The sequence below is a fragment of the Vidua chalybeata genome, chromosome 28 (genome assembly GCF_026979565.1).
Source record: "Vidua chalybeata isolate OUT-0048 chromosome 28, bVidCha1 merged haplotype, whole genome shotgun sequence".
Classification (NCBI taxonomy): domain Eukaryota; kingdom Metazoa; phylum Chordata; class Aves; order Passeriformes; family Viduidae; genus Vidua; species Vidua chalybeata.
Genome location: NC_071557.1, coordinates 1,341,698 through 1,364,627, shown reverse-complemented (window position 1 = coordinate 1,364,627; position 22,930 = coordinate 1,341,698). Strand labels below are relative to the sequence as shown.

The following is a 22,930-nucleotide window of genomic DNA, read 5'->3' as shown; positions in this document are numbered from 1 at the left end:
CCAGTCCCAGCTCAGGGGTGTTTTTGAGGACATCTCCCCAGCATTGAGGGCATCTCCCAGTCCCAGCTCAGGGGCATTTTCCCATCCCACCTTTGAGGACATCTCCCAGTCCCAGCTCAGGGGTGTTTTTGAGGACATCTCCCCAGCATTGAGGGCATCTCCCAGTCCCAGCTCAAGGGTGTTTTTGAGGGCATCTCCCCAGCCTTGAGGACATCTTCCAGTCCCAGTTCAAGGGTGTTTTTGAGGGCATCTCCCTACCTTTGAGGACATCTCCCAGTCCCAGCTCAGGGGCATTTTCCCATCCCAGCCTTGAGGACATCTCCCAGTCCCAGCTTTAGGGTGTTTTTGAGGACATCTCCCCATCTTTGAGGACATCTCCCAATCCCAGTTTAAGGGTGTTTTTGAGGACATCTCCCAGTCCCAGCTCAGGGGCATTTTCCCATCCCAGCTTTGAGGACATCTCCCAATCCCAGCTCAAGGGTGTTTTTGAGGACATCTCCCCAGCTTTGAGGACATCTCCCAATCCCAGCTCAAGGGTGTTTTTGAGGACATCTCCCCACCTTTGAGGACATCTCCCAGTCCCAGCTCAGGGGCATTTTCCCATCCCAGCCTTGAGGACATCTCCCAGTCCCAGCTCAGGGGTGTTGTTGACGGCATCTCCCCACCTTCGAGGACACCTCCCGGGGTCAAGGCCATTTCCCCCACCTCAATCCCACCTTCCCACACTCCGAACCATCTCCCACTTCCGATGCCACCTCCCCAGCTTTACGACCACCCCTCCACCCATCCCTCCCCACCCTCCTGACCCCAAATATCTCTGTCCCCGGGCAGGAATGGACCCGGCCACCACCTCCAAGAGCAACCACTGCCTGGACGCGGCCAAGGCCTGCAACCTCAACGACAACTGCAAGCGCCTGCGCTCGGGCTACATCTCCACCTGCAGCCGGGAGCTGTCGCCCACCGAGCCCTGCAGCCGCCGCAAGTGCCACAAGGCCCTGCGCCAGTTCTTCGACCGCGTGCCCGGCGAGTTCACCTTCCGCCTGCTCTTCTGCTCCTGCAAGGACCCGGCGTGCGCCGAGCGCCGCCGCCAGACCATCGTCCCCTCCTGCTCCTACGAGGACAAGGACAAGCCCAACTGCCTGGACCTGCGCGGCGCCTGCCGGGCGGATCACCTGTGCAGGTAAAGGGCGCGCCGGGCGTTCTTGTGGCGTGGGGCAGGGGGTGGTGTCACCGCCACGGCCGTCGGTGTCACCTCCCTGGCATTGGTGTCACCGCCACGGCCATCAGTGTCACCTCCCTGGCATTGGTGTCATTGCCGTGGCCATCAGTGTCACCTCCCTGGCATTGGTGTCACTGCTGTGGTCGTCAGTGTCACCTCCCTGGTTGGTGTCACCACCACGGCCGTCAGTGTCACCTCCCCGGCTGGTGTCACCACCACGGCCGTCAGTGTCACCTCCCCGGTTGGTGTCACCGCCACGGCCATCAGTGTCACCTCCCTGGCGTTGGTGTCACCCCCTGGCCATTAGTGTCACCTCCCTGGCGTTGGTGTCACCGCCACGGCCGTCAGTGTCACCTCCCTGGCGTTGGTGTCACCCCCTGGCCATTAGTGTCACCTCCCTGGCGTTGGTGTCACCGCCACGGCCGTCAGTGTCACCTCCCTGGCATTGGTGTCACCACCACGGCCGTCAGTGTCACCTTCTTGACATCGGTGTCACTCCCTGGCCATCAGTGTCACTCCCTGGCCATCATTGTCACCTCCCTGGCCATCAGTGTCACCTTCTTGACATTGGTGTCACCTCCCTGTCATTGGTGTCACCCCCTGGCCATCAGTGTCACCTCCAGCCATCAATGTCACCTCCCTGACATTGGTGTCACCCCCTGGCCATCAGTGTCACCTCCCTGGCATTGGTGTCACCTCCCTGGCCATCAGCGTCACCTTCCTGACATTGGTGTCACCCCCTGGTCATCAGTGTCACCTCCCTGGCATCGGTGTCACCCCCTGGCCATCGGTGTCACCCCCTGGCGTTGGTGTCACCCCCAGCCATCAGTGTCACCCCCTGGCCATCAGTGTCACCCCCTGGCGTTGGTGTCACCCCCTGGCCATCAGTGTCACCCCCTGGCGTTGGTGTCACCCCCAGCCATCAGTGTCACCCCCTGGTCATCAGTGTCACCTCCCTGGCATTGGTGTCACCCCCTGGCCATCGGTGTCACCCCCTGGCCATCAGTGTCACCCCCTGGCATTGGTGTCACCCCCTGGCCATCAGTGTCACCCCCTGGCATTGGTGTCACCTCCCTGGCCATCAGCGTCACCTCCCTGGCCATCGGTGTCACCCCCTGGCCATCAGTGTCACTCTCCCAGCTTTGGTGTCACTGCCCCGGCCATCACTGTCACCTCCAGCCATCACTGTCACCTCCCTGGCATTGGTGTCACCTCCCTGGCCATCAGTGTCACCTCCCTGGCATCGGTGTCACCCCCTGGCCATCAGTGTCACCCCCTGGCCATCAGCGTCACCTTCTTGACATTGGTGTCACCCCCTGGTCATCAGTGTCACCTCCCTGGCATTGGTGTCACCCCCTGGCCATCGGTGTCACCCCCTGGTCATCAGTGTCACCCCCTGGCATTGGTGTCACCCCCTGGCCATCAGTGTCACCCCCTGGCATCGGTGTCACCCCCTGGCCATCAGTGTCACCCCCTGGCCATCAGTGTCACCCCCAGCCATCGTTGTCACTCCCCTGGATGTTTTTCCCCGCGTTTGGCTCAGGAAGCGGCACTGGGACAACGCCCTGGGGACATCCGGGGGGACAGATCCCAAAAAAACGGGATCCCCCAAAAACCTTCCCCGGCCGCCGAATTCCCGCTCCTGCTCCTCACGGACCCCGTTTGTCACGGGGCGCGGCCCCTCCTGTCCCCGCCGGGAGCCGGATCCGCCGGCTCCCGCCGGGAGCGGGATCTTTTCCCGTCAAGGTGATGGAGCTTCCCCGGCGCTCGGCGGGGAAATGAATGCGAGCTCCGGGCCTTCCTCGGGCTGCGAGCGGAGATGTTCGAAACGTGGGAATGCGGCTTTTTATCAAAAAGTAATCCGAGGAGCCGGTGGCCATGAATAAAAGATAGCGGGAACGGCAGCTCCTCTCCGTCAGCGCGCTCCCAGACGGATCCGCGCTCCGAGAGGGATAACGGGGCTGGGGCGGGGAGGCTGCGGAGGCTTTAATTCCTGCAGGGAATGAAATCCCCGCGCACAGAGGGAAGGTGGGAAAGGGGGAAGGTGGCGGCTGCTGGCAGCGTTTGTTTGCTCCAAGGTGGAAATGTGTTTTTTTTTTTTTTTGGGAGAGCCGGGCGGGGGCTCTTGCTCTGGAAAATGCCCAAATCTGGGATTTTATTTGTGTTGGTTTTGCTGGAGAGTTTTGCTGGAATCTCCGGGATTTTTAGCTTGGGATGGGGCATGGATGCGCTCCTTGGATCTGGGTTTCCAGGAGAAAATCCCATCCCATCCGCTCCCCTCTGGCATCTCCAGCTGGGAATGTTGGGACATGAAACCCCTGTGTCCCCTCATCCTGGAGGACGAGGCAGGGCTGTGGGATTTCCCATTATCCAGGAATTTATCCATCCCAAACTCCTGATCCTGGAGGACAAGGCAGGACTGTGGGATTTCCAATTATCCATGAATTTATCCATCCCAAACTCCCGATCCTGGAGGACGAGGCAGGGCTGTGGGATTTCCAATTATCCTGGAGTTTATCTCCTGATCCTGGAGTAGGAGGCAGGACCATGGGATTTCCAATTATCCAGGAATTTATCCATCCCAAACTCCTGATCCTGGAGGACGAGGCAGGACTGTGGGATTTCCCATTATCCATGAATTTATCCATCCCAAACTCCTGATCCTGGAGGACGAGGCAGGGCCGTGGGATTTCCAATTATCCAGGAATTTATCCATCCCAAACTCCTGATCCTGGAGGACGAGGCAGGGCCGTGGGATTTCCCATTATCCAGGAATTTATCCATCCCAAACTCCTGATCCTGGAGGACGAGGCAGGGCCGTGGGATTTCCAATTATCCTGAAGTTTATCCATCCCAAACTCCTGATCCTGGAGGACGAGGCAGGGTTGTGGGATTTCCAATTATCCATGAATTTATCCATCCCAAATTCCTGATCCTGGAGGATGAGGCAGGACCATGGGATTTCCCATTATCCTGGAGTTTATCTCCTGATCCTGGAGGACAAGGCAGGGCCATGGGATTTCCCATTATCCGACAAGGCAGGGCCATGGGATTTCCCATTATCCATGAATTTATCCATCCCAAAACTCCTGATCCTGGAGGACGAGGCAGGGCCATGGAATTTCCCACTATCCCGGAGTTTCTCCATCCCACATCCCAGCCCGATGCTCATCCCGATCCGACAGGGGCCTGGCGAGGGCTCGGGAGCCGGAGCAGATCCCAAGTGCTCCCAGAGCCAGAGGTGACAGGAGATGAGATAATTCTCCTGCCAGAATAATTAACCCGCCAGGGTAATTAATTAACCCTCCTGGCTCGAAGCCTAATGAGGGAAAACCCTCTCTGGCAGGATAGGATTTTCCAGAGGGATTTTTCCTGCATGGAGATCGATCCAGCTCCTGTAGGCCAAGAATTCCACTCCCCCCTCCCAAAAAAAAAAAAAAAAAAAAAAGCAGGAGAATTTGAGGAGAGGGAAAATGAATATCCCAGCATGGAAAGCAGCCCTTGCAGAGCTTTTCCTGGCTCCCCGTGCTGTTTTCCAGCCGTGTGGAGTTGGACACCAGCCCTGTCCCAAAGGAGCCACCAGCCGCTCCATCCTGCCGGGAACGTGGAATGTTCTGGATGCAACAATTCCCTGTTGTCCTTCTGAAGGCATGGGGGGGGGGTCCGGGATGTCCCTCCTTGTGTCCCCTCAAGGGCTCACATCCCCGTGAGGATCTTTGGAGTGCAGCATCTGGTTTATCCTGGCCTGAAATCCCAGGATTTTTGCTCCACACAAATCCATTCCAACGGCTTTGACCCGGCCTCAAATCCCACGGGAGCTGCCCCAGGACTCCGGGAGCAGCTGAGCTGGGATTTGTGCATTTGATGCTCCCCCAGATTTTTTCCCCCAGATTTTTTCCCCCCAGCTTTTTTTTCCCAGCTTTTTTTCCCAGCTTTCCCCCCCCCAAGCTTTTTTTTCCCAGCTTTTTTTTTCCCAGCTTTTTTCCCCAGCTTTCCCCCCCCCCAGCTTTTCCCCATTTTCCCTAGCTCAGGAAATTTCTCCCTATTTCCCCCCCCCCCATTTTTTCCCTCCCATTTCCCCCCCAGTTTTTTCCCCCCATTTTTCCCCCCCAGTTTATTTTCCCCCATTTTTTTCCCCACATTTTTTCCCCCCGTTTATTTCCCCCATTCCCCCCCCATTTCCCCCCCCATTTTCCCCCCCATTTTCCCCATTTCCCCCCCATTTTCCCCCCAGTTTTTCCCCCCAGTTTTTCCCCCCCATTTTTCCCCCCATTTTCCCCCCATTTTCCCCCAATTTCCCCCCCATTCCCCCCCCAGTTTTTCCCCCCATTCCCCCCCCCATTTTTCCCCCCGTTTATTTCCCCTCCCATTTCCCCTCCCATTTCCCCCCATTTTCCCCCCATTTATTTCCTCCCCATTTCTCCCCATTTCCCCCCCATTTCCCCCCCTTTTTCCCCCCTAGTTTTTCCCCCCCATTTCCCCCCCCCGTTTATTTCCCCCCCATTTCCCCCCCCATTTTTTCCCCCCATTTTTTCCGCCCCATTTTTTTCCCTCCCACTTTTCCCCCCCCAGTTTTTTCCCCCCATTTCCCCCCCAGTTTATTTTCCCCCATTTTTTTCCCCACTTTTTTTTCCTCCCGTTTATTTCCCCCATTTTTCCCCCCATTTCCCCCCCCATTTTTCCCCCCATTTTCCCCCCATTTTTCCCTCCCACTTTTTTCCCCCCCATTTTTTCCCCCTATTTTTCCCCCCCCGTTTATTTCCCCCCGTTTATTTCCCCCATTTTTTCCCCCCATTTCCCAATTTTTTCCCCCCATTTTCCCCCCCATTTTCCATTTCCCCCCCATTTTCCCCCCCATTTCCCCCCCCATTTCCCCCCAATTTTTTCCCCCCATTTTCCCCCCCAGTTTTTCCCCCCATTTTCCCCCCCAGTTTATTTTCCCCCATTTTTTTCCCCACATTTTTTCCTCCCATTTATTTCCCCCATTTTTTCCCCCATTTCTCCCCCCATTTTCCCCCCCCATTTTTCTCCCCCATTTTTCCCCCCATTTCCCTCCCCCATTTTTCCCCCCATTTTTCCCCCCATTTTTCCCCCCCATTTTTCCCCCCATTTTTTCCCCCCATTTTTCCCCCCCATTTTTTCCCCCCATTTTTCCCCCCCATTTTTTCCCCCCATTTTTCCCCCCCATTTTTTCCCCCCATTTTTCCCCCCCAGCTCTCAGGAGCCTGACAAAGCCCGGGCTCTTTCGTGGCTGATTACAAGGGACAGGTTTTAGCTCCCGGAACACAAAAACCTTTGGCGAAGCACAAACCTCAGCGAAGGGGAAAAGGGAAGGGAAGGGGAGAAAAGAGCTGATTTCAGCAGCTGCACTCGCTGGATTTTTCATCTTGCATCAGCAAGTCGGGAGCACAAATAATCTGCTCTTACACGCTCCAGTGGTGCCGGAGAAATTCCCAACCTCCACTGGCTGGAGCTCCTCAGCATCCACAGAGGGGATGTGGGGTCAATTCCTGGATTTTTTATCCCAGTTTTTTGCTGTGTTTAAATCCAGGGGTGTCAGGGATACTCCTCCTCTCAGGATATTTTTTAATCCAGGATTTTGGTTGGGGTTGGAGCATCCAAAGTGGGGATGTGGGGTCATTTCCTGGATTTTTATCCCAGTTTTTGCTGTGTTTAAATCCAAGGATGTCAGGGATGCTCCTCCTCTCAGGACATTTGTGTGAAGAGGATTTTGGTCAGGGTTGGAACATCCAAAGTGGGGATGTGGGGTCATTTCATGGATTTTTTATCCCAGTTTTTGGTGTGTTTAAATCCAAGGATGTCAGGGATGCTCCTCCTCTCAGGATATTTGTGTGAAGAGGATTTTGGTCAGGGTTGGAACACCCAAAATTGGGGATGTTGGATCATTTCCTGGATTTTTTTATCCCACTTTTTGCTATGTTTAAATCCAGGGGTGTCAGGGATACTCCTCCTCTCAGGATATTTTTTAATCCAGGATTTTGGTTGGGATTGGAGCATCCAAAGTGGGGATGTTGGGGTCATTTCCTGGATTTTTTATCCCAGTTTTTTGCTGTGTTTAAATCCAAGGATGTCAGGGATGCTCCTCCTCTCAGGATGTTTGTGTGAAGAGGATTTTGGTCAGGGTTGGAACACCCAAAATTGGGGATGTTGGATCATTTCCTGGATTTTTTATCCCAGTTTTTTGCTGTGTTTAAATCCAGGGGTGTCAGGGATGCTCCCCCTCCTGGGATATTTGTTACTCCAGGATTTTTGGGCTGCAGCTTTGGCTCGGGAAGGAGGGGACGGGCTCCAGGCTGGGAGAGAATTGATGGAATGCCAGCCCTGGGAGCAGACAGAGCGGCCCCGAGATGGATGTTCCCATGATAAACAGCAGCTCAACCCTCTCATTACTCCCTGGAATGAGAGCCTGTCTGGGAAGGAGAAGGAGCAGGGAAAAATTGCTCCTGGATTTAACGGGAGCTGGGAGAGCTTGGAGAAATCGGGGAAAAATCAGTGAAAATCCCCAAATCTGGTGGATTTCGAAGTGGGGGGGGGCAACACTTGGGGGGTCCCTCACGTGTGGAGGCAGCTGGGGAAGAAAAGAAGGAACAGGAGAGGAAGGAGGAGCAGGGGAGGAAGATGGAACAGGGAAAAATTTCTGCTGGAATTTAACGGGAGCTGGGAGAGCTCGGAGAAATCTGGGGAAATTCAGTGAAAATCCCCAAATTTGGTGGATTTGGAAGTGGGGGGGCAACACTGGGGGTCCCCACATAGGGAGGGCAGCTGGGGAAGAAAAGGAGAAGAAAGAGAAGGGAAAAATTTCTCCTGGATTTAATGGGAGATGGGAGAGCTCAGATTCTGAGGGAGAGGACATAGAGGAGCCTCCAAATCCGGTTTGAGATTGGGAAATTCAGTGAAAATCCCCAAATTTGGTGGATTTGGGAAGTGGAGGGGCAACACTGGGGGGTCTCTCACATGAGGAGGCAGCTGGGGAAGAAAAGAAGGAACAGGAGAGGAAGGAGGAGCAGGGGAGGAAGATGGAACAGGGAAAAATTTCTGCTGGAATTTAACTGGAGCTGGGAGAGCTTGGAGGAATCGGGGAAAAATCAGTGAAAATCCCCAAATCTGGTGGATTTGGAAGTGGGGGGGCAACACTGGGGGTCCCCACATAGGGAGGCAGCTGGGGAATAAGAGGAGAAGAAGGAGAAGGGAAAAGTTTCTCCAGGATTGAATGGGAGCTGGGAGAGCTCAGATTCTGAGGGAGAGGACGTAGAGGAGCCTCCAAATCCGGTTTGGGATTGGGAAATTCAGTGAAAATCCCCAAATTTGGTGGATTTGGAAGTGGGGGGGGCAACACTGGGGGGTCCCTCACGTGTGGAGGCAGCTGGGGAAGAAGAGGAGGAGGAGCAGGGGAGGAAGATGGAACAGGGAAAAATTTCTCCTGGAATGTAACGGGAGCTGGGAGAGCTCGGAGAAATCTGGGAAAAATCAGTGAAAATCCCCAAATCTGGTGGATTTGGAAGTGGGGGGGCAACACTGGGGGTCCCCACATAGGGAGGGCAGCTGGGGAAGAAGAGGAGAAGAAGGAGAAGGGAAAAATTTCTCCTGGATTTAATGGGAGATGGGAGAGCTCAGATTCTGAGGGAGAGGACGTAGAGGAGCCTCCAAATCTGGTTTGGGATTGGGAAATTCAGTGAAAATCCCCAAATCTGGTGGATTTGGGAAGTGGGGGGGCAACACTGGGGGGTCTCTCACATGAGGAGGCAGCTGGGGAAGAAAAGAAGGAACAGGAGAGGAAGGAGGAGCAGGGGAGGAAGATGGAACAGGGAAAAATTTCTCCTGGAATTTAACGGGAGCTGGGAGAGCTCGGAGAAATCTGGGAAAAATCAGTGAAAATCCCCAAATCTGGTGGATTTGGAAGTGGGGGGGGGCAACACTGGGGGTCCCCACATAGGGAGGCAGCTGGGGAAGAAGAGGAGAAGAAGGAGAAGGGAAAAATTTCTCCAGGATTGAATGGGAGCTGGGAGAGCTCAGATTCTGAGGGAGAGGACGTAGAGGAGCCTCCAAATCCGGTTTGGGATTGGGAAATTCAGTGAAAATCCCCAAATTTGGTGGATTTGGAAGTGGGGGGGGCAACACTGGGGGGTCCCTCACGTGTGGAGGCAGCTGGGGAAGAAGAGGAGGAGGAGCAGGGGAGGAAGATGGAACAGGGAAAAATTGCTCCTGGAATTTAACGGGAGCTGGGAGAGCTCGGAGAAATCTGGGAAAAATCAGTGAAAATCCCCAAATCTGGTGGATTTGGAAGTGGGGGGGCAACACTGGGGGTCCCCACATAGGGAGGCAGCTGGGGAAGAAGAGGAGAAGAAGGAGAAGGGAAAAATTTCTCCAGGATTGAATGGGAGCTGGGAGAGCTCAGATTCTGAGGGAGAGGACGTAGAGGAGCCTCCAAATCCGGTTTGGGATTGGGAAATTCAGTGAAAATCCCCAAATTTGGTGGATTTGGAAGTGGGGGGGGCAACACTGGGGGGTCCCTCACGTGTGGAGGCAGCTGGGGAAGAAGAGGAGGAGGAGCAGGGGTGGAAGATGGAACAGGGAAAAATTTCTCCTGGAATTTAACGGGAGCTGGGAGAGCTCGGAGAAATCTGGGAAAAATCAGTGAAAATCCCCAAATCTGGTGGATTTGGGAAGCACCCGGGGGGGGGTTCCCCCCGCACGAGGAGGCGGCTGGGGGAGGGCCCGGCTCCCTGCGGGCTCGCCGGGCTCTTAGCACGAGAATCAATCAATTCTCGCTGAATAATTAACTCGAGAGGCTTCCCAAGTATTGACTTAATGTGACAGCGAGTCTGTCTTGAGCCGGGCTTTGCTTGTGTAAACACAATCTCCTGTTGGGCTCAGTTAGCGGCTCAATGGGACAGAACGTCCGCAATTAAAAAAAAAAAAATAAAATAAAATTAAATCCAAGCGGTGCCCGCGCTCCGTCCTCCCCTTCCCGGGCAGCCGCAGCGCTCCAGGAGCGCAAAAAATCCGCCCCCAAAAAAAAAAAACCGCCTTGGAGTCGCTGATCTCAGCGTGAAAAAAATCTCAAAACGTGAAAAAAATAAACAATTAAGTAATTGTTAATTAGTGACTCCCCCCACTTGGAGGTTCGGCTCTAATTGTTGTCCCCCCTGCGGGGTTTCCGCTGCGCTGGGAGTTTCTCCCGGGGTTTGTTGTGGGGTTGGGTTTCTGAGCAAGGAATTCCAGAGGTTGGGAAAGTCCTCCAGGGTCGGAGGCCAACCTTTGGTCCCCAGCTTGTCCCCAGCCCAGGGATCTGAGTGGCACCTCCAGGGGTTCCTTGGGCACCTCCAGGTCATCCCTGGACACTTCCAGGGATTCATTGGGCACCTCCAGGGGTTCCTTTGGCACCTCCAGGGGTTCCTTGGGCACCTCCAGGGGTTCCTTTGGCACCTCCAGGGGTTCCTTGGGCACTTCCAGGGGTTCCCTGGGCACCTCCAGGGATTCCTTGGGCACTTCCAGGGATTCCTTGGGCACTTCCAGGGGTTCCTGGGCACCTCCAGGGGCTCCTTGGGCACTTCCAGGGGTTCCTGGGAACATCCAGGGGTTCCTTTGGCACCTCCAGGGATTCCTTGGGCACTTCCAGGGATTCCTTGGGCACCTCCAGGGGTTCCTTGGGCACTTCCAGGGATTCCTTTGGCACCTCCAGGGGCTCCTTGGGCACCTCCAGGGGTTCCTGGGCACCTCCAGGGGTTCCTTGGGCACCTCCAGGGGTTCCTGGGCATCTCCAGGGGCTCCTTGGACACTTCCAGGGGTTCCTTGGGCACCTCCAGGGGTTCCTTGGGCACTTCCAGGGGTTCCTGGGCACCTCCAGGGGTTCCTTGGGCACTTCCAGGGGTTCCTTGGGCACCTCCAGGGGTTCCTTGGGCACCTCCAGGGGTTCCTTGGGCACCTCCAGGCATTCCCTGGGCACCTCCAGGGGTTCCTTGGGCACCTCCAGGGATTCCTTGGGCACCTCCAGGGGCTCCTTGGGCACCTCCAGGGGTTCCTGGGCACCTCCAGGGGTTCCTTGGGCACTTCCAGGGGCTCCTTGGGCACCTCCAGGGGCTCCTTGGGCACCTCCAGGGATTCCTGGGCACCTCCAGGAGTTCCCTGGGCACCTCCAGGGATTCCTTGGTCACTTCCAGGGGCTCCTTGGACACTTCCAGGGGCTCCTTGGACACTTCCAGGGATTCCTTTGGCACCTCCAGGGGTTCCTTGGGCACCTCCAGGGATTCCTTGGGCACCTTGAGGGTTTCCTTTGACACCTCCAGGGGTTCCTTGGGCACCTTGATGGTTTCCTTTGACACCTCCAGGGGTTCCTGGGCACCTCCAGCACCAACAACTCCAAACCCACCACGAGCAGCCCCTTCCCAAGCCTTGACCCCCTTTCCATGAGGAAATTCCTCACGGAACAGAGGCCGAGAGCCTCGGAAGGACGACAGAAAATTCCCTTTTCCCCCCTCTCCGAGCTGCCGCAGCTCAGCCCAGAGCAGGTGACTCCTCTCCGCAGACAACTTCTCCCGGATAAAAACAAAAAAAATCCATCCATTGATCTTCCTCCCCTCCCCTGCGAACTCCTCGCTCGATTTGGCAGCGGGTCATCCCCGAAAGCCGACTTTTATTCCAGCTTCCCTCTTTGCTCCGCCTGCTCCCGCTCCCTGGGAATCTTTGAATTTACCCGGGAGCGTTGGAGGGGAATTTTTTTTTTTTTTTTTTTTTTTTTTTAAAATCTCAGCATCTCCCAGCTTCAAAAGAATCCCTCTCCAGCAGGATGGGAGTGTTGGGAGGGCGATGCCCAGCGGGATTTTCGTGTCTCGCCGAGTTTTTTTTCCCCGTGTTGTCGCAGCTTCCTGAACATCCCCAGCTGGGCAGGAGAGGGGGAGCGGATTTTTCCCAGCTTTTTTTTTTTTTTTTAAAAAAAAATTCCCTCAGTCTCCATAAATTGCCGCTGGAGGGGGAAAAAAAAAGGAAAATATTCCACTTCTGGAGGAATCCCGGTGTCTTTTCCATGAAATATTCAGGAGTGGGATGCTGTTGGATGGGATGAGTGCTGAGTTATCACCGAGGCTCGGGGGAGGGATGGGAGTAATTAACACTCAATTAAGCGCTTTAAAAAAAAAAATCACCAAAAAAAAAAAAAAAAAACCCCCAAACCCATCCCAAAACCTCCGCGTTTGGTGAATTTTCATGTCAGAGCCAGTGGGGTTTTGGCGGTGCGGAATTCCTGCCGAAAAACAGGGAATGGGAGAGGAGCTGGAGGCAGGTGGGGCCTGCAGGGATGCTTGAAGTCCCCTAAATTTGGGATTTATGCACCTGGGATGAAGGTACAGGTACAAAATGTCCCCTAAATTTGGGATTTATGCACCTGGGATGAAGGTACAGGTACCAAAAATCCCTTAAATTTGGGATTTATGCACCTGGGATGAAGGTACAGGTACCAAAAATCCCTTAAATTTGGGATTTATGCACCTGGGATAATTGTACAGGTACAAAATGTCCCCTAAATTTGGGATTTATGCACCTGGGTTAAAGGTACAGGTGCCAAAATCCCCCTAAATTTGGGATTTATGCAGCTGAGATAAAGGTGCAGGTACCAAAAATCCCTTAAATTTGGGATTTGTGCACCTGGGATGAAGGTACAGGTACCAAAAATCCCTTAAATTTGGGATTTATGCACCTGGGATGAAGGTACAGGTGCCAAAAATCCCCTAAATTTGGGATTTATGCACCTGGGATAATTGTACAGGTATAAAATGTCCCCCAAATTTGGGATTTGTGCACCTGGGATAATTGTACAGGTACAAAATGTCCCCTAAATTTGGGATTTATGCACCTGGGATGAAGGTACAGGTACAAAATGTCCCCTAAATTTGGGATTTATGCACCTGGGTTAAAGGTACAGGTGCCAAAAATCCCTTAAATTTGGGATTTGTGCACCTGGGATAATTGTACAGGTACAAAATGTCCCCTAAATTTGGGATTTATGCACCTGGGATGAAGGTACAGGTACAAAATGTCCCCTAAATTTGGGATTTATGCACCTGGGATAATTGTACAGGTATAAAATGTCCCCCAAATTTGGGATTTGTGCACCTGGGATAATTGTACAGGTACAAAATGTCCCCTAAATTTGGGATTTATGCACCTGGGATGAAGGTACAGGTACAAAATGTCCCCTAAATTTGGGATTTATGCACCTGGGTTAAAGGTACAGGTGCCAAAAATCCCTTAAATTTGGGATTTGTGCACCTGGGATAATTGTACAGGTACAAAATGTCCCCTAAATTTGGGATTTATGCACCTGGGATGAAGGTACAGGTACAAAATGTCCCCTAAATTTGGGATTTATGCACCTGGGTTAAAGGTACAGGTGCCAAAAATCCCTTAAATTTGGGATTTATGCACCTGGGATGAAGGTACAGGTACAAAATGTCCCCTAAATTTGGGATATCAGCAGCAGGTGTATGCCTAAGAATCCACAAAGTCCCTTAAATTTGGGATTTAAGCACTTGGGATAAATGTACAGGTGCACAGAACCCCCTAAATTTGGGATTTATGCACTTGGAATCCAGGTAGGGAATTAAAACCCCTCTCAATCCAGGATTTTTACGGGGATCCAGGTCCTTGGGAAGCGCCAGGATTTGGGAGCAGAGCCTGTTCCACCCCGGGATCCTGGAGCTGCCTTTGCTGGGACCTTTTCCTGCCGGAATCCAAGAGCAGCAAATCCAGGATTGGGAATGCAGCCCTGGGAGCGGGATTGGGGCGGCAGACCTGAGCGCGCATCCAGAATTAATTCTTTTCATCCCTTTTCTTCCGCTCCTTTGGTTTTTTTTTTTTTTTGGGGGGGGGTGGGGAGGCAACTCTTAGGAAAATCCCCCTCCATCCCTCATCCAGAGCCAGCCCAGCTCTTCCCAACTTTTCCAGGCCATCCCCAGCTGCCTCCTCCAGCTGCCAGCAGCGATTTGGCGCCGACTCCTCCTCGTTCCCGCTAAGATGGATTTGGCTCCTTCTCCTTTCCCTTTTTTTTTTTTTTTTTTGCGTTCCTTTGGAGCCCTTGAAAGCTGAAACCCGCCGGGCCGAGCTTTTATCCCTGGCAGCGAATCCCACCCAGCGGCTTCCAAAGGCGCCGTGTCCAGCGGGAAGAGCGACGACCGCCTCGGACATCCCTGAAGGATTTCCCAGCCGCGTCCTCACGGATTATGAAGGGAATAATATTTGCCTCGGAGGATGCTCCGGGCCTGGAGGCGTCCAAGGAACCCGTGGAGATGCCAAAGGAACCCCTGGAGGTGTCCAGGGATGGCTGGAGATGTCCAGGAACCCCTGGAAGTGCCCAAGGAACCCCTGGAAATGTCCAAGGATGGCCTGAAGGTGCCCAAGGAACACCTGGAGGGTCCAAGGAACCCCTGGAGGTGTCCGGAGATGACCTGGAGGTGTCCAAGGAACTCCTGAAGGTGCTCCAGGGATGGCCTGGAGGTGCCCAAGGAATCCTTGAAGGTTCCAAGGAACCCCTGGAGGCATCCAGGGATGACCTGGAGGTGTCCAAGGAACTCCTGGAGATGTTCAGAGATGGCGTGGAGGTGTCCAAGGAACCCCTTAAGGTGTCCAGGGATGGCCTGGATGTGCCAAAGGAACCCTTGAAGGTGTCCAAGGAATCCCTGGAGGTTTCCAGGGATGGCCTGGAGATGTCCAAGGATGGCCTGGAGGCATCCAGAGATGACCTGGAGGTGTCCAAGGAATCCTTGAAGGTTCCAAGGAACCCCTGGAGGCATCCAGGGATGGTCTGGAGGAACCCCTGGAGGTTCCAAGGAACCCCTGGAGGCGTCCTCCCATCCCCATCACGGAGCAGCCCCTCAAGCCCACCCCAATTCCGTCCCTTCCCCAGGAGGTTCCGGTTGTGGTTTTGCTGTTCATTGGGATCTGAGGCGTGGATGAGCACGGCCATTCCCGGGATCCTGTCTTGGCCATTCCCGGGATCCTGTCTCGGCCATTCCCGGGATATTATCACGGCCATTCCCGGGATCCTGTCTCGGCCATTCCCAGGATCTTGTCTCAGCCATTCCCGGGATCCTGTCTCAGCCATTCCCGGGATCCTGTCTTGACCATTCCCGGGATCCTGTCTCGGCCATTCCCAGGATCTTGTCTCAGCCATTCCCGGGATCCTGTCTCAGCCATTCCCGGGATCCTGTCTTGACCATTCCCGGGATCCTGTCTCGGCCATTCCCAGGATCTTGTCTCAGCCATTCCCGGGATCCTGTCTCGGCCATTCCCGGGATCTTATCTCGGCCATTCCCGGGATTCTGTCTCAGCCATTCCTGGGATCCTGTCTCGGCCATTCCCGGGATCTTATCTCGGCCATTCCCAGGATCTTATCTCGGCCATTCCCAGGATCCTGTCTTGGCCATTCCCGGGATCCTGTCTCGGCCATTCCCGGGATATTATCACGGCCATTCCCGGGATCCTGTCTCGGCCATTCCCAGGATCTTGTCTCAGCCATTCCCGGGATCCTGTCTCAGCCATTCCCGGGATCCTGTCTTGACCATTCCCGGGATCCTGTCTCGGCCATTCCCAGGATCTTGTCTCAGCCATTCCCGGGATCCTGTCTTGGCCATTCCGGGATCTTATCTCGGCCATTCCCGGGATTCTGTCTCAGCCATTCCTGGGATCCTGTCTCGGCCATTCCCGGGATCTTATCTCGGCCATTCCCAGGATCTTATCTCGGCCATTCCCAGGATCCTGTCTCGGCCATTCCCAGGATCCTGTCTCGGCCATTCCCGGGATCTTATCTCGGCCATTCCCAGGATCTTGTCTCAGCCATTCCCGGGATCTTATCTCGGCCATTCCCGGCATCCTGTCTCAGCCATTCCCAGGATCTTTTCTCCTCTTGGGAGCGCTTGGATAACCCAGCTGGAGAACCCGACTTGCCCTGGGAATTCCACAGCCTGTGTGGGGATGTTGGGAACGGGGGCGCTTTTATTCCGTTTAAAAAATTCCTGCTGGCCGCGGAGTCGCTCTGGGATGGAACCGGTGCCGAAATCCCGTTGTTTTCCCACTTTTCCTCCTCTGCAGATCCCGGCTGGCCGATTTCCACACCAACTGCCAGGCCACCTTCCAGTCCCTGACCAGCTGCCCCGGGGACAACTTCCAGGCGTGCCTGGGCTCCTACGCCGGGCTCATCGGTGAGTGCCGGGAGTCGGGAGCGGGAACGGCTTTTCCCGCTGGGATTTCATCCCCGTTCCCTCCTCCTCGCCAGGCTTTGACATCACCCCCAACTACGTGGACGCCAGCACCACCAGCATCACCATCTCGCCCTGGTGCTCCTGCAAAGGCAGCGGGAACATGGAGGAGGAGTGCGAGAAATTCCTGCGGGATTTCACGGAAAATCCCTGCCTCCGTAAGGCGCCGCCCCGCCCCGCCCCTTTGACCTTGTTTTATCATTCCCATCCTTCCTAAATCTCTCCCGCCGCCAGGAAACGCCATCCAAGCTTTTGGCAACGGCACCGACATGAACCTGGCTCCCAAAAATCCCAATCCCGCCGTCACGGTGCTTCCGAAGGTGGAGAAGAGCCCGGCGCTGCCGGACGATGTCAACGGCAGCAACACCGCCTACGACACGAGCGCCATCAGCACCTGCAGCTCCCTCCAGGTGCGGCCCCGCCCAGTCCCTGCCGCCAACTGGGAGCACTGGTGGGGCTCTGGGACATCCGGCCGCATCCCGTGGGATGGGAAAAATGTCCTGCTCGGACTCATCCGGGGGCCGGAAGGATCCGGGAGATGTTTGGGGTCTGGAGTGGGGAGGGAAATGGGATTCCCCGCCCGTCTTCCCCTTCGCCGGCCAAGGTGGCTCCCTGAGCTTGGCTTCTCCTCGTTTGGGAGCTGGAATTCCGTGGTTTTTTTGGGAGATCTGGAAAATCGGTGTTGTCTTGCCGAGCCTGGGGCTTGGGCGTCCGTGTTTTGTTCCATGGATGGAAAAGGAATGGGAGGGAAATGGGATTGGGGAATGGCTGGGGATGTCCCAGGAATTCAGGGAAATGGGATTGGGGAATGGCCGGGGATGTCCCAGGAATTCAGGGAAATGGGATTTGGGAATGGCCAGGGATGTCCCAGGAATTCAGGGAAATGGGATTGGGGAAGTTCCAGGAATTCAGGGAAATGGGATTGGGGAATGGCTGGGGGTGTTCCAGGAATGGGAGGGAAATGGGACTTGGGAATGGCCGGGGATGTTCCAGGAATTCAGGGAAATGGGATTGGGGAATGGCCGGGGATGTCCCAGGAATTCAGGGCAATGGGATTGGGGAATGGCCGGGGATGTTCCAGGAGTGCAGGGAAATGGGATTGGGGAAGTTCCAGGAATTCAGGGAAATGGGATTTGGGAATGGCCAGGGATGTCCCAGGAATTCAGGGAAATGGGATTGGGGAAGTTCCAGGAATGCAGGGAAATGGGATTTGGGAATGGCCGGGGATGTCCCAGGAATGCAGAGGAGTGGGATGGGGACTGGTGGGGTGTCCCAGGATTCCAGGCAGGATCACAGTGGCAGTGAGGCAGGATCCACGGAAGCCCCTGAGCTCCCGTTGGATGAGCCGTTCCCAAATCTCCCTGTGCTCCATCACCCTCTCCGAGCTGATTCCCACAGGGAAGTTCGGGACCCCAAACCAGCTCCAGGGGCACATTCCTCCCCTAACCATTCCCAATTTCTCCCGCCAGGATCAAGGCCTGAAGCCCAACAAATCCAAGGAGCAGAGCTTGTGCTACTCCCAGGTACTTGGGGGGGATCCCGAGGCTGGGAATTCTTTCCCAAAGCAACCAGCTTGGGAACGCCATCCCGGAGGTCTTTCCCAAGACTTTTGGGATGCTTTTCCCTAAAACCTCGCTCCCATCCCTCCACCCCAGGCCCAGCTGACCACGGATGTGATGCCGGAGCAGAAGACTTTCATGGATCCCAAGGCGGGAAGCAGCCGGCAGCGGGAGAGCCGGATCCTGCTCCTCATTCCCATCCTGATCCCGGCGCTGGGGCTATAGAGGGGCGGGAAGGAGCGGCCGGTGGGACGGGGACGCTCAGACCAGTGCCACCAGTGCCCACCAGTGCCCACCAGTGCCCACCAGCGCCCACCAGCGCCCACCGCTGCCGCGCTCGTGCCGGAGACTGGAACGCTCCCAAATCCCGGGAATGCCGAGCTCCGGAGAGGCAGGAGGAGCCTTCACCACGCTGGGAAACTTTGGTGGTTTTCTTCCTACTTTTCATTTTTCCCGTTTTTTTTTTTTTTTTTTTTTGGGGTGGTTTTTTTGTTTGTTTTTTTTTTTTTTTTTTTTTTTTTGGGGGGTTTTTCTGGGTTGGTTTTTCCGGAGCGGCTCCTGGGAAAACTCCCTGGAATGGGGGTCTGGAGCTGCCAGCGGTGCCGGGGAGGGAAAAAAAAACCTGGAGAAAAGCTTTGGGAAAGGTGAATTTCGGGATTCTTTGCACTGGCACAACGAGGATTCCACATGGGAACATCCCGGAGGACGAAGGCGCCATCGGGAGCCGTCTGGAGGATAATCCCGCTGCTCTTCCCGTTGTTTTTTTTGCGGGATTTTGGTTGGGATTTTTCCCTCGGAGAGTTTCCGAATGGAAGAGAAAAGAAACTGGTGTGAAACGTGTGAGCTTGTGCTGATGTTTTCAATCATTCCAGGGGAAGAGGTTCCATTTTTTTTTTTTTTTTTTTTTTTTTTTTGTTTGGAATTTTGGAATTTGGGTTGGGAGTGGGTTTTGAACCCATCCAGGGTTGGAATTCCCTATTTTCCCTCTCCACTTTATTTCCCATATACATAGGACACATGGATATTCCCATATACATAACCCTACCCATCCTGTGGCTTTTTAATTCCCATTTTCCCCTTTATTTCCCCCCCCTTTTTTTTTTTATTTTTAATTTTTTTTTTTTTTTAAAATTCCTCCATTTCCCACAACAACTTCCAAATGTATTCTTGGAAAATTTATTTTTTTTAACGATGTCTATAATGGAAAAAAAAAAAAAACCCAAAATAAACCAAGGAGAACAAACCAAGGAATGAAACAGCCCTAAAATCCAAGATTCCATAAAAATCCCCATATCTGGTGGGGGGGAAAAACCGGGAACCCTTCAGCTGCAGGAATGCCAAGATTTGGGTTGAAACTCAACAATTCCAGCTTTTTTTTTTGTTTTTCCTGTGGGAGACAGCAAAACATTCCCAAGGAGCTGCCACATTCCCATTTTTTGGTAGTATTTTGGGAATTTTTCCGTTCCAAGAATTCCAGGTTTCAAATTCCAGCCCCTCCCTTGGGCTGGAATTGGGGTTTGGGAATTTTGTCTCCCAAGACAACCTGGCAGCGCTGGGAATGTTGGGATTTGGGGCACAGGAGGAGTGAGGGGCTGGAATTTTTTATTTATTTGGGATTTTTATTTATTTTTTGGGGGGGATTTTGGGAGCAAGAAATGTCAATTCCCACCCAGCTGTTCCCGTGGGAAAAATGGATTTGGGGAATCTTGGGAGCCTGGGGATGGTAAAATTGTGGAATCACAGAATTCCAGACTGGGGACTGGAACAATTCCCATTATCCCAGCTTGCTCCAAGCAGGCCTTGGACATTCCAGGGATGTGGAAAATGGGATGGAAGGATCCCAGTGCTGTTTGCCGGGAGCTGGAGCTGGCTGAGAGGGGAGGGAGGGATGAACATTCCCTTTTCCAGCGTGGAAAATCCGATGGGGGATGAGGGAGTTGGCGCCGGGAACATAAACAAACCCCGTCTCTCCTGGAATTCCTGCCGCAATCCCGCGCTGCTTTTTCCCGGGAAAGGGCGGCTCTGAGCCGGAGCCAAAAAAAAAAAGGGGGATTTGGGAGCTCCACGGCAAAATTTGGGATCCATCCTGCGGGTGATTCCCAAATCTGGGTGTTCCCAGTTTGGGCTGGGTTTCCTTGGGAAAGAGGCTGGAAAATCCAGCATGGATTTCTTCCTGGTGCTGGGAAAGCTGGGAGTGCTCCGGGATTTTCCAGGAGTAGGAACTGCTTGGAAAGGCCAGGGAAGCGTCTCCATCCAGCACCGCTGGGTGTTCCCGGCATTCCCTGCTCGGGAGTTGTGATCCATGGAGGTCCTGGGGTTGCTGGGAAGTACTGGGAATGGGGATTTGCTCCAGGATTCCCTGCAGGAATGCTGATCCCAGTATTCCATCTGGGAATGGCAATTCCAGCACTGGGAATGGGGTCTTGATCTAGGATTCCATCTGGGAATGGCAATTCCAGCACTGGGAATGGGTTTTACTCAAATATTCCCTCTGGGAATGGCGATTCCAACATTCCCTTTAGGAATGGTGATTCCAGCACTGGGAATGGGGTCTTGCTCCAATATTCCCTCCAGGAATGGCAATTCCAGCACTGGAATGGGGATTTGCTCCAGGATTCCCTCTGGGAATGGTGGTTCCAGCACTGGGAATGGGGTCTTGCTCCAATATTCCCTCCAGGAATGGCAATTCCAGCACTGGAATGGGGATTTGCTCCAGGATTCCCTCTGGGAATGGTGGTTCCAGCACTGGGAATGGGGTCTTGCTCCAATATTCCCTCCAGGAATGGCAATTCCAGCACTGGGAATGGGTTTTACTCAAATATTCCCTCTGGGAATGGCGATTCCAATATTCCCTCTAGGAATGGTGATTCCAGCACTGGGAATGGGGTCTTGCTCCAATATTCCCTCCAGGAATGGCAATTCCAGCACTGGGAATGGGGTCTTGATCCAGGATTCCTGCTGGGAATGGCAATTCCAGCACTGGAAAAGGGTTTTGCTCAAATATTCCCTCCAGGAATGGCGATTCCAGCACTGGGAGCAGGGTCTCACTTCAAGAATTCTTGCAGGAATTCCAGCACTGGGAATGGGGATTTACTCCAAAATTCCCTCCAGGAATGGCAATTCCAGCACTGGGAATGGGTTTTACTCAAATATTCCCTCCGGGAATGGCGATTCCAATATTCCCTCTAGGAATGGTGATTCCAGCACTGGGAATGGGGTCTTGCTCCAATATTCCCTCTGGGAATGGCAACATTCCCTTTAGGAATTTTGATTCCAGCACTGGGAGCAGGATCTTTCTCCAAGAATTCCTGCAGGAGTTCCAGCATTCCAATGGGGATTTGCTCCGGGATTCCCTCTGGGAATGGCAATTCCAGCACTGGGAATGGGGTCTTGATCTAGGATTCCCTCTGGGAATGGCAATTCCAGCACTGGGAATGGAGTCTTGATCCAGGATTCTCTCCAGGAATGGCAATTCCAGCACTGGGAGCAGGATCTTTCTCCAAGAATTCCTGCAGGAATTCCAGCACTGGAATGGGGATTTGCTCCAGGATTCCCTCTGGGAATGGTGGTTCCAGCACTGGGAATGGGGTCTCACTCCAAGAATTCTTGCAGGAATTCCAGCACTGGGAATGGAGTCTTGATGTGGGATTCCCTCCAGGAATGGTGGTTCCAGCACTGGGAATGGGTTTTGATCCAGGATTCCCTCTGGGAATGGCAATTCCAACATTCCCTCTGGGAATGGTGGTTCCAGCACTGGGAATGGGTTTTGCTCAAATATTCCCTCTGGGAATGGCGATTCCAACATTCCCTTTAGGAATGGTGATTCCAGCACTGGGAATGGGGTCTTGATCCAGGATTCCCTCTGGGAATGGCAATTCCAGCACTGGGAACGGGTTTTACTCAAATATTCCCTCTGGGAATGGCAATTCCAACATTCCCTCCGGGAATGGCGATTCCAGCACTGGGAATGGGTTTTGATCAAATATTCCCTCTGGGAATGGCAATTCCAACATTCCCTCCAGGAATGGCGGTTCCAGCACTGGGAATGGGTTTTACTCAAATATTCCCTCTGGGAATGGCAATTCCAACATTCCCTCCAGGAATGGCGGTTCCAGCACTGCTCTGTGCCAGGCTTTGGAGTCATTCCCATCCCCTCTCCGCTCAGATTCCCAAAATCTCCCCAGCTGCACCCACAGCCCAGCCCCCGGCGCTTCCTCCACCGCATTCCCAGCACATTAATTACAGGAGAGGAGAATTCCCGTGCTTTGTGTGGAAGTGGAAAATGCTGGGATGTAAAACCCCGGCTGCCAGGGTGGATAATTAACTCTGGAGATAATTCCCTCTTCATTTGGACTCAATTACTTTCCTGATAGGAGAAAGTGCTGAAAACACAATTTTATTTTTTTTTTTTTTTTTTCGGGATGTGGCATAAAATAATAATGGGGAAAAAAAAAAAAATCCACTCAAGCTTTTCCTGGGAGAGCTTTTCCTTCCTGGGATAAAGGAGAGGATAAATCCCGGTTAATGCTCCAGAATTCCAGCTTGGCATCACCCTCCTGGCCTTGGAATGTTGGGTTTGGGGACAAAAAGAACGTTCTGGGGTTTTTTAGGATGCATCAGCTGGGGTGGGAATGTCACAGGGTTTGCTCCGAGGAGGAATTGCTGGGAAATTCGGTTTTTTGTGGGATAATTTGGAATTCTGGAGGAGTTTAAAGGAGTATTTTGTGTCCCTGGGATCATCTTGTGGTGCCTGCACCAAAACTCCCACAAATCCTCAAATCCCACGAGGCATTTCCCCCATTTCCCAGCTGGAATCTCCCATTCCCAGCCAGATTCCTTGGAGCAGCAATTCCAAGGGGAACAAAAAGCAATTTAACCTTTTT

General features: G+C 53.7%; 1 protein-coding gene across 1 annotated transcript in view; it reads left to right on the top strand.

Annotated features, from left to right (window-relative positions):
- GFRA2 (GDNF family receptor alpha 2) overlaps nucleotides 1-19,272 on the top strand; it is a 38,844-nt gene extending 19,572 nt beyond the window's left edge. The window contains exons 4-9 of the mRNA XM_053966303.1: nucleotides 832-1,180; nucleotides 16,322-16,431; nucleotides 16,506-16,646; nucleotides 16,723-16,898; nucleotides 17,958-18,011; nucleotides 18,144-19,272. Of these exons, the coding sequence (XP_053822278.1) occupies nucleotides 832-1,180; nucleotides 16,322-16,431; nucleotides 16,506-16,646; nucleotides 16,723-16,898; nucleotides 17,958-18,011; nucleotides 18,144-18,272 (959 nt within the window). The 3' untranslated portion in view covers nucleotides 18,273-19,272. The remainder of the gene's footprint in view (nucleotides 1-831; nucleotides 1,181-16,321; nucleotides 16,432-16,505; nucleotides 16,647-16,722; nucleotides 16,899-17,957; nucleotides 18,012-18,143) is intronic.
- The last annotated feature ends 3,658 nt before the right edge of the window (nucleotides 19,273-22,930 follow it).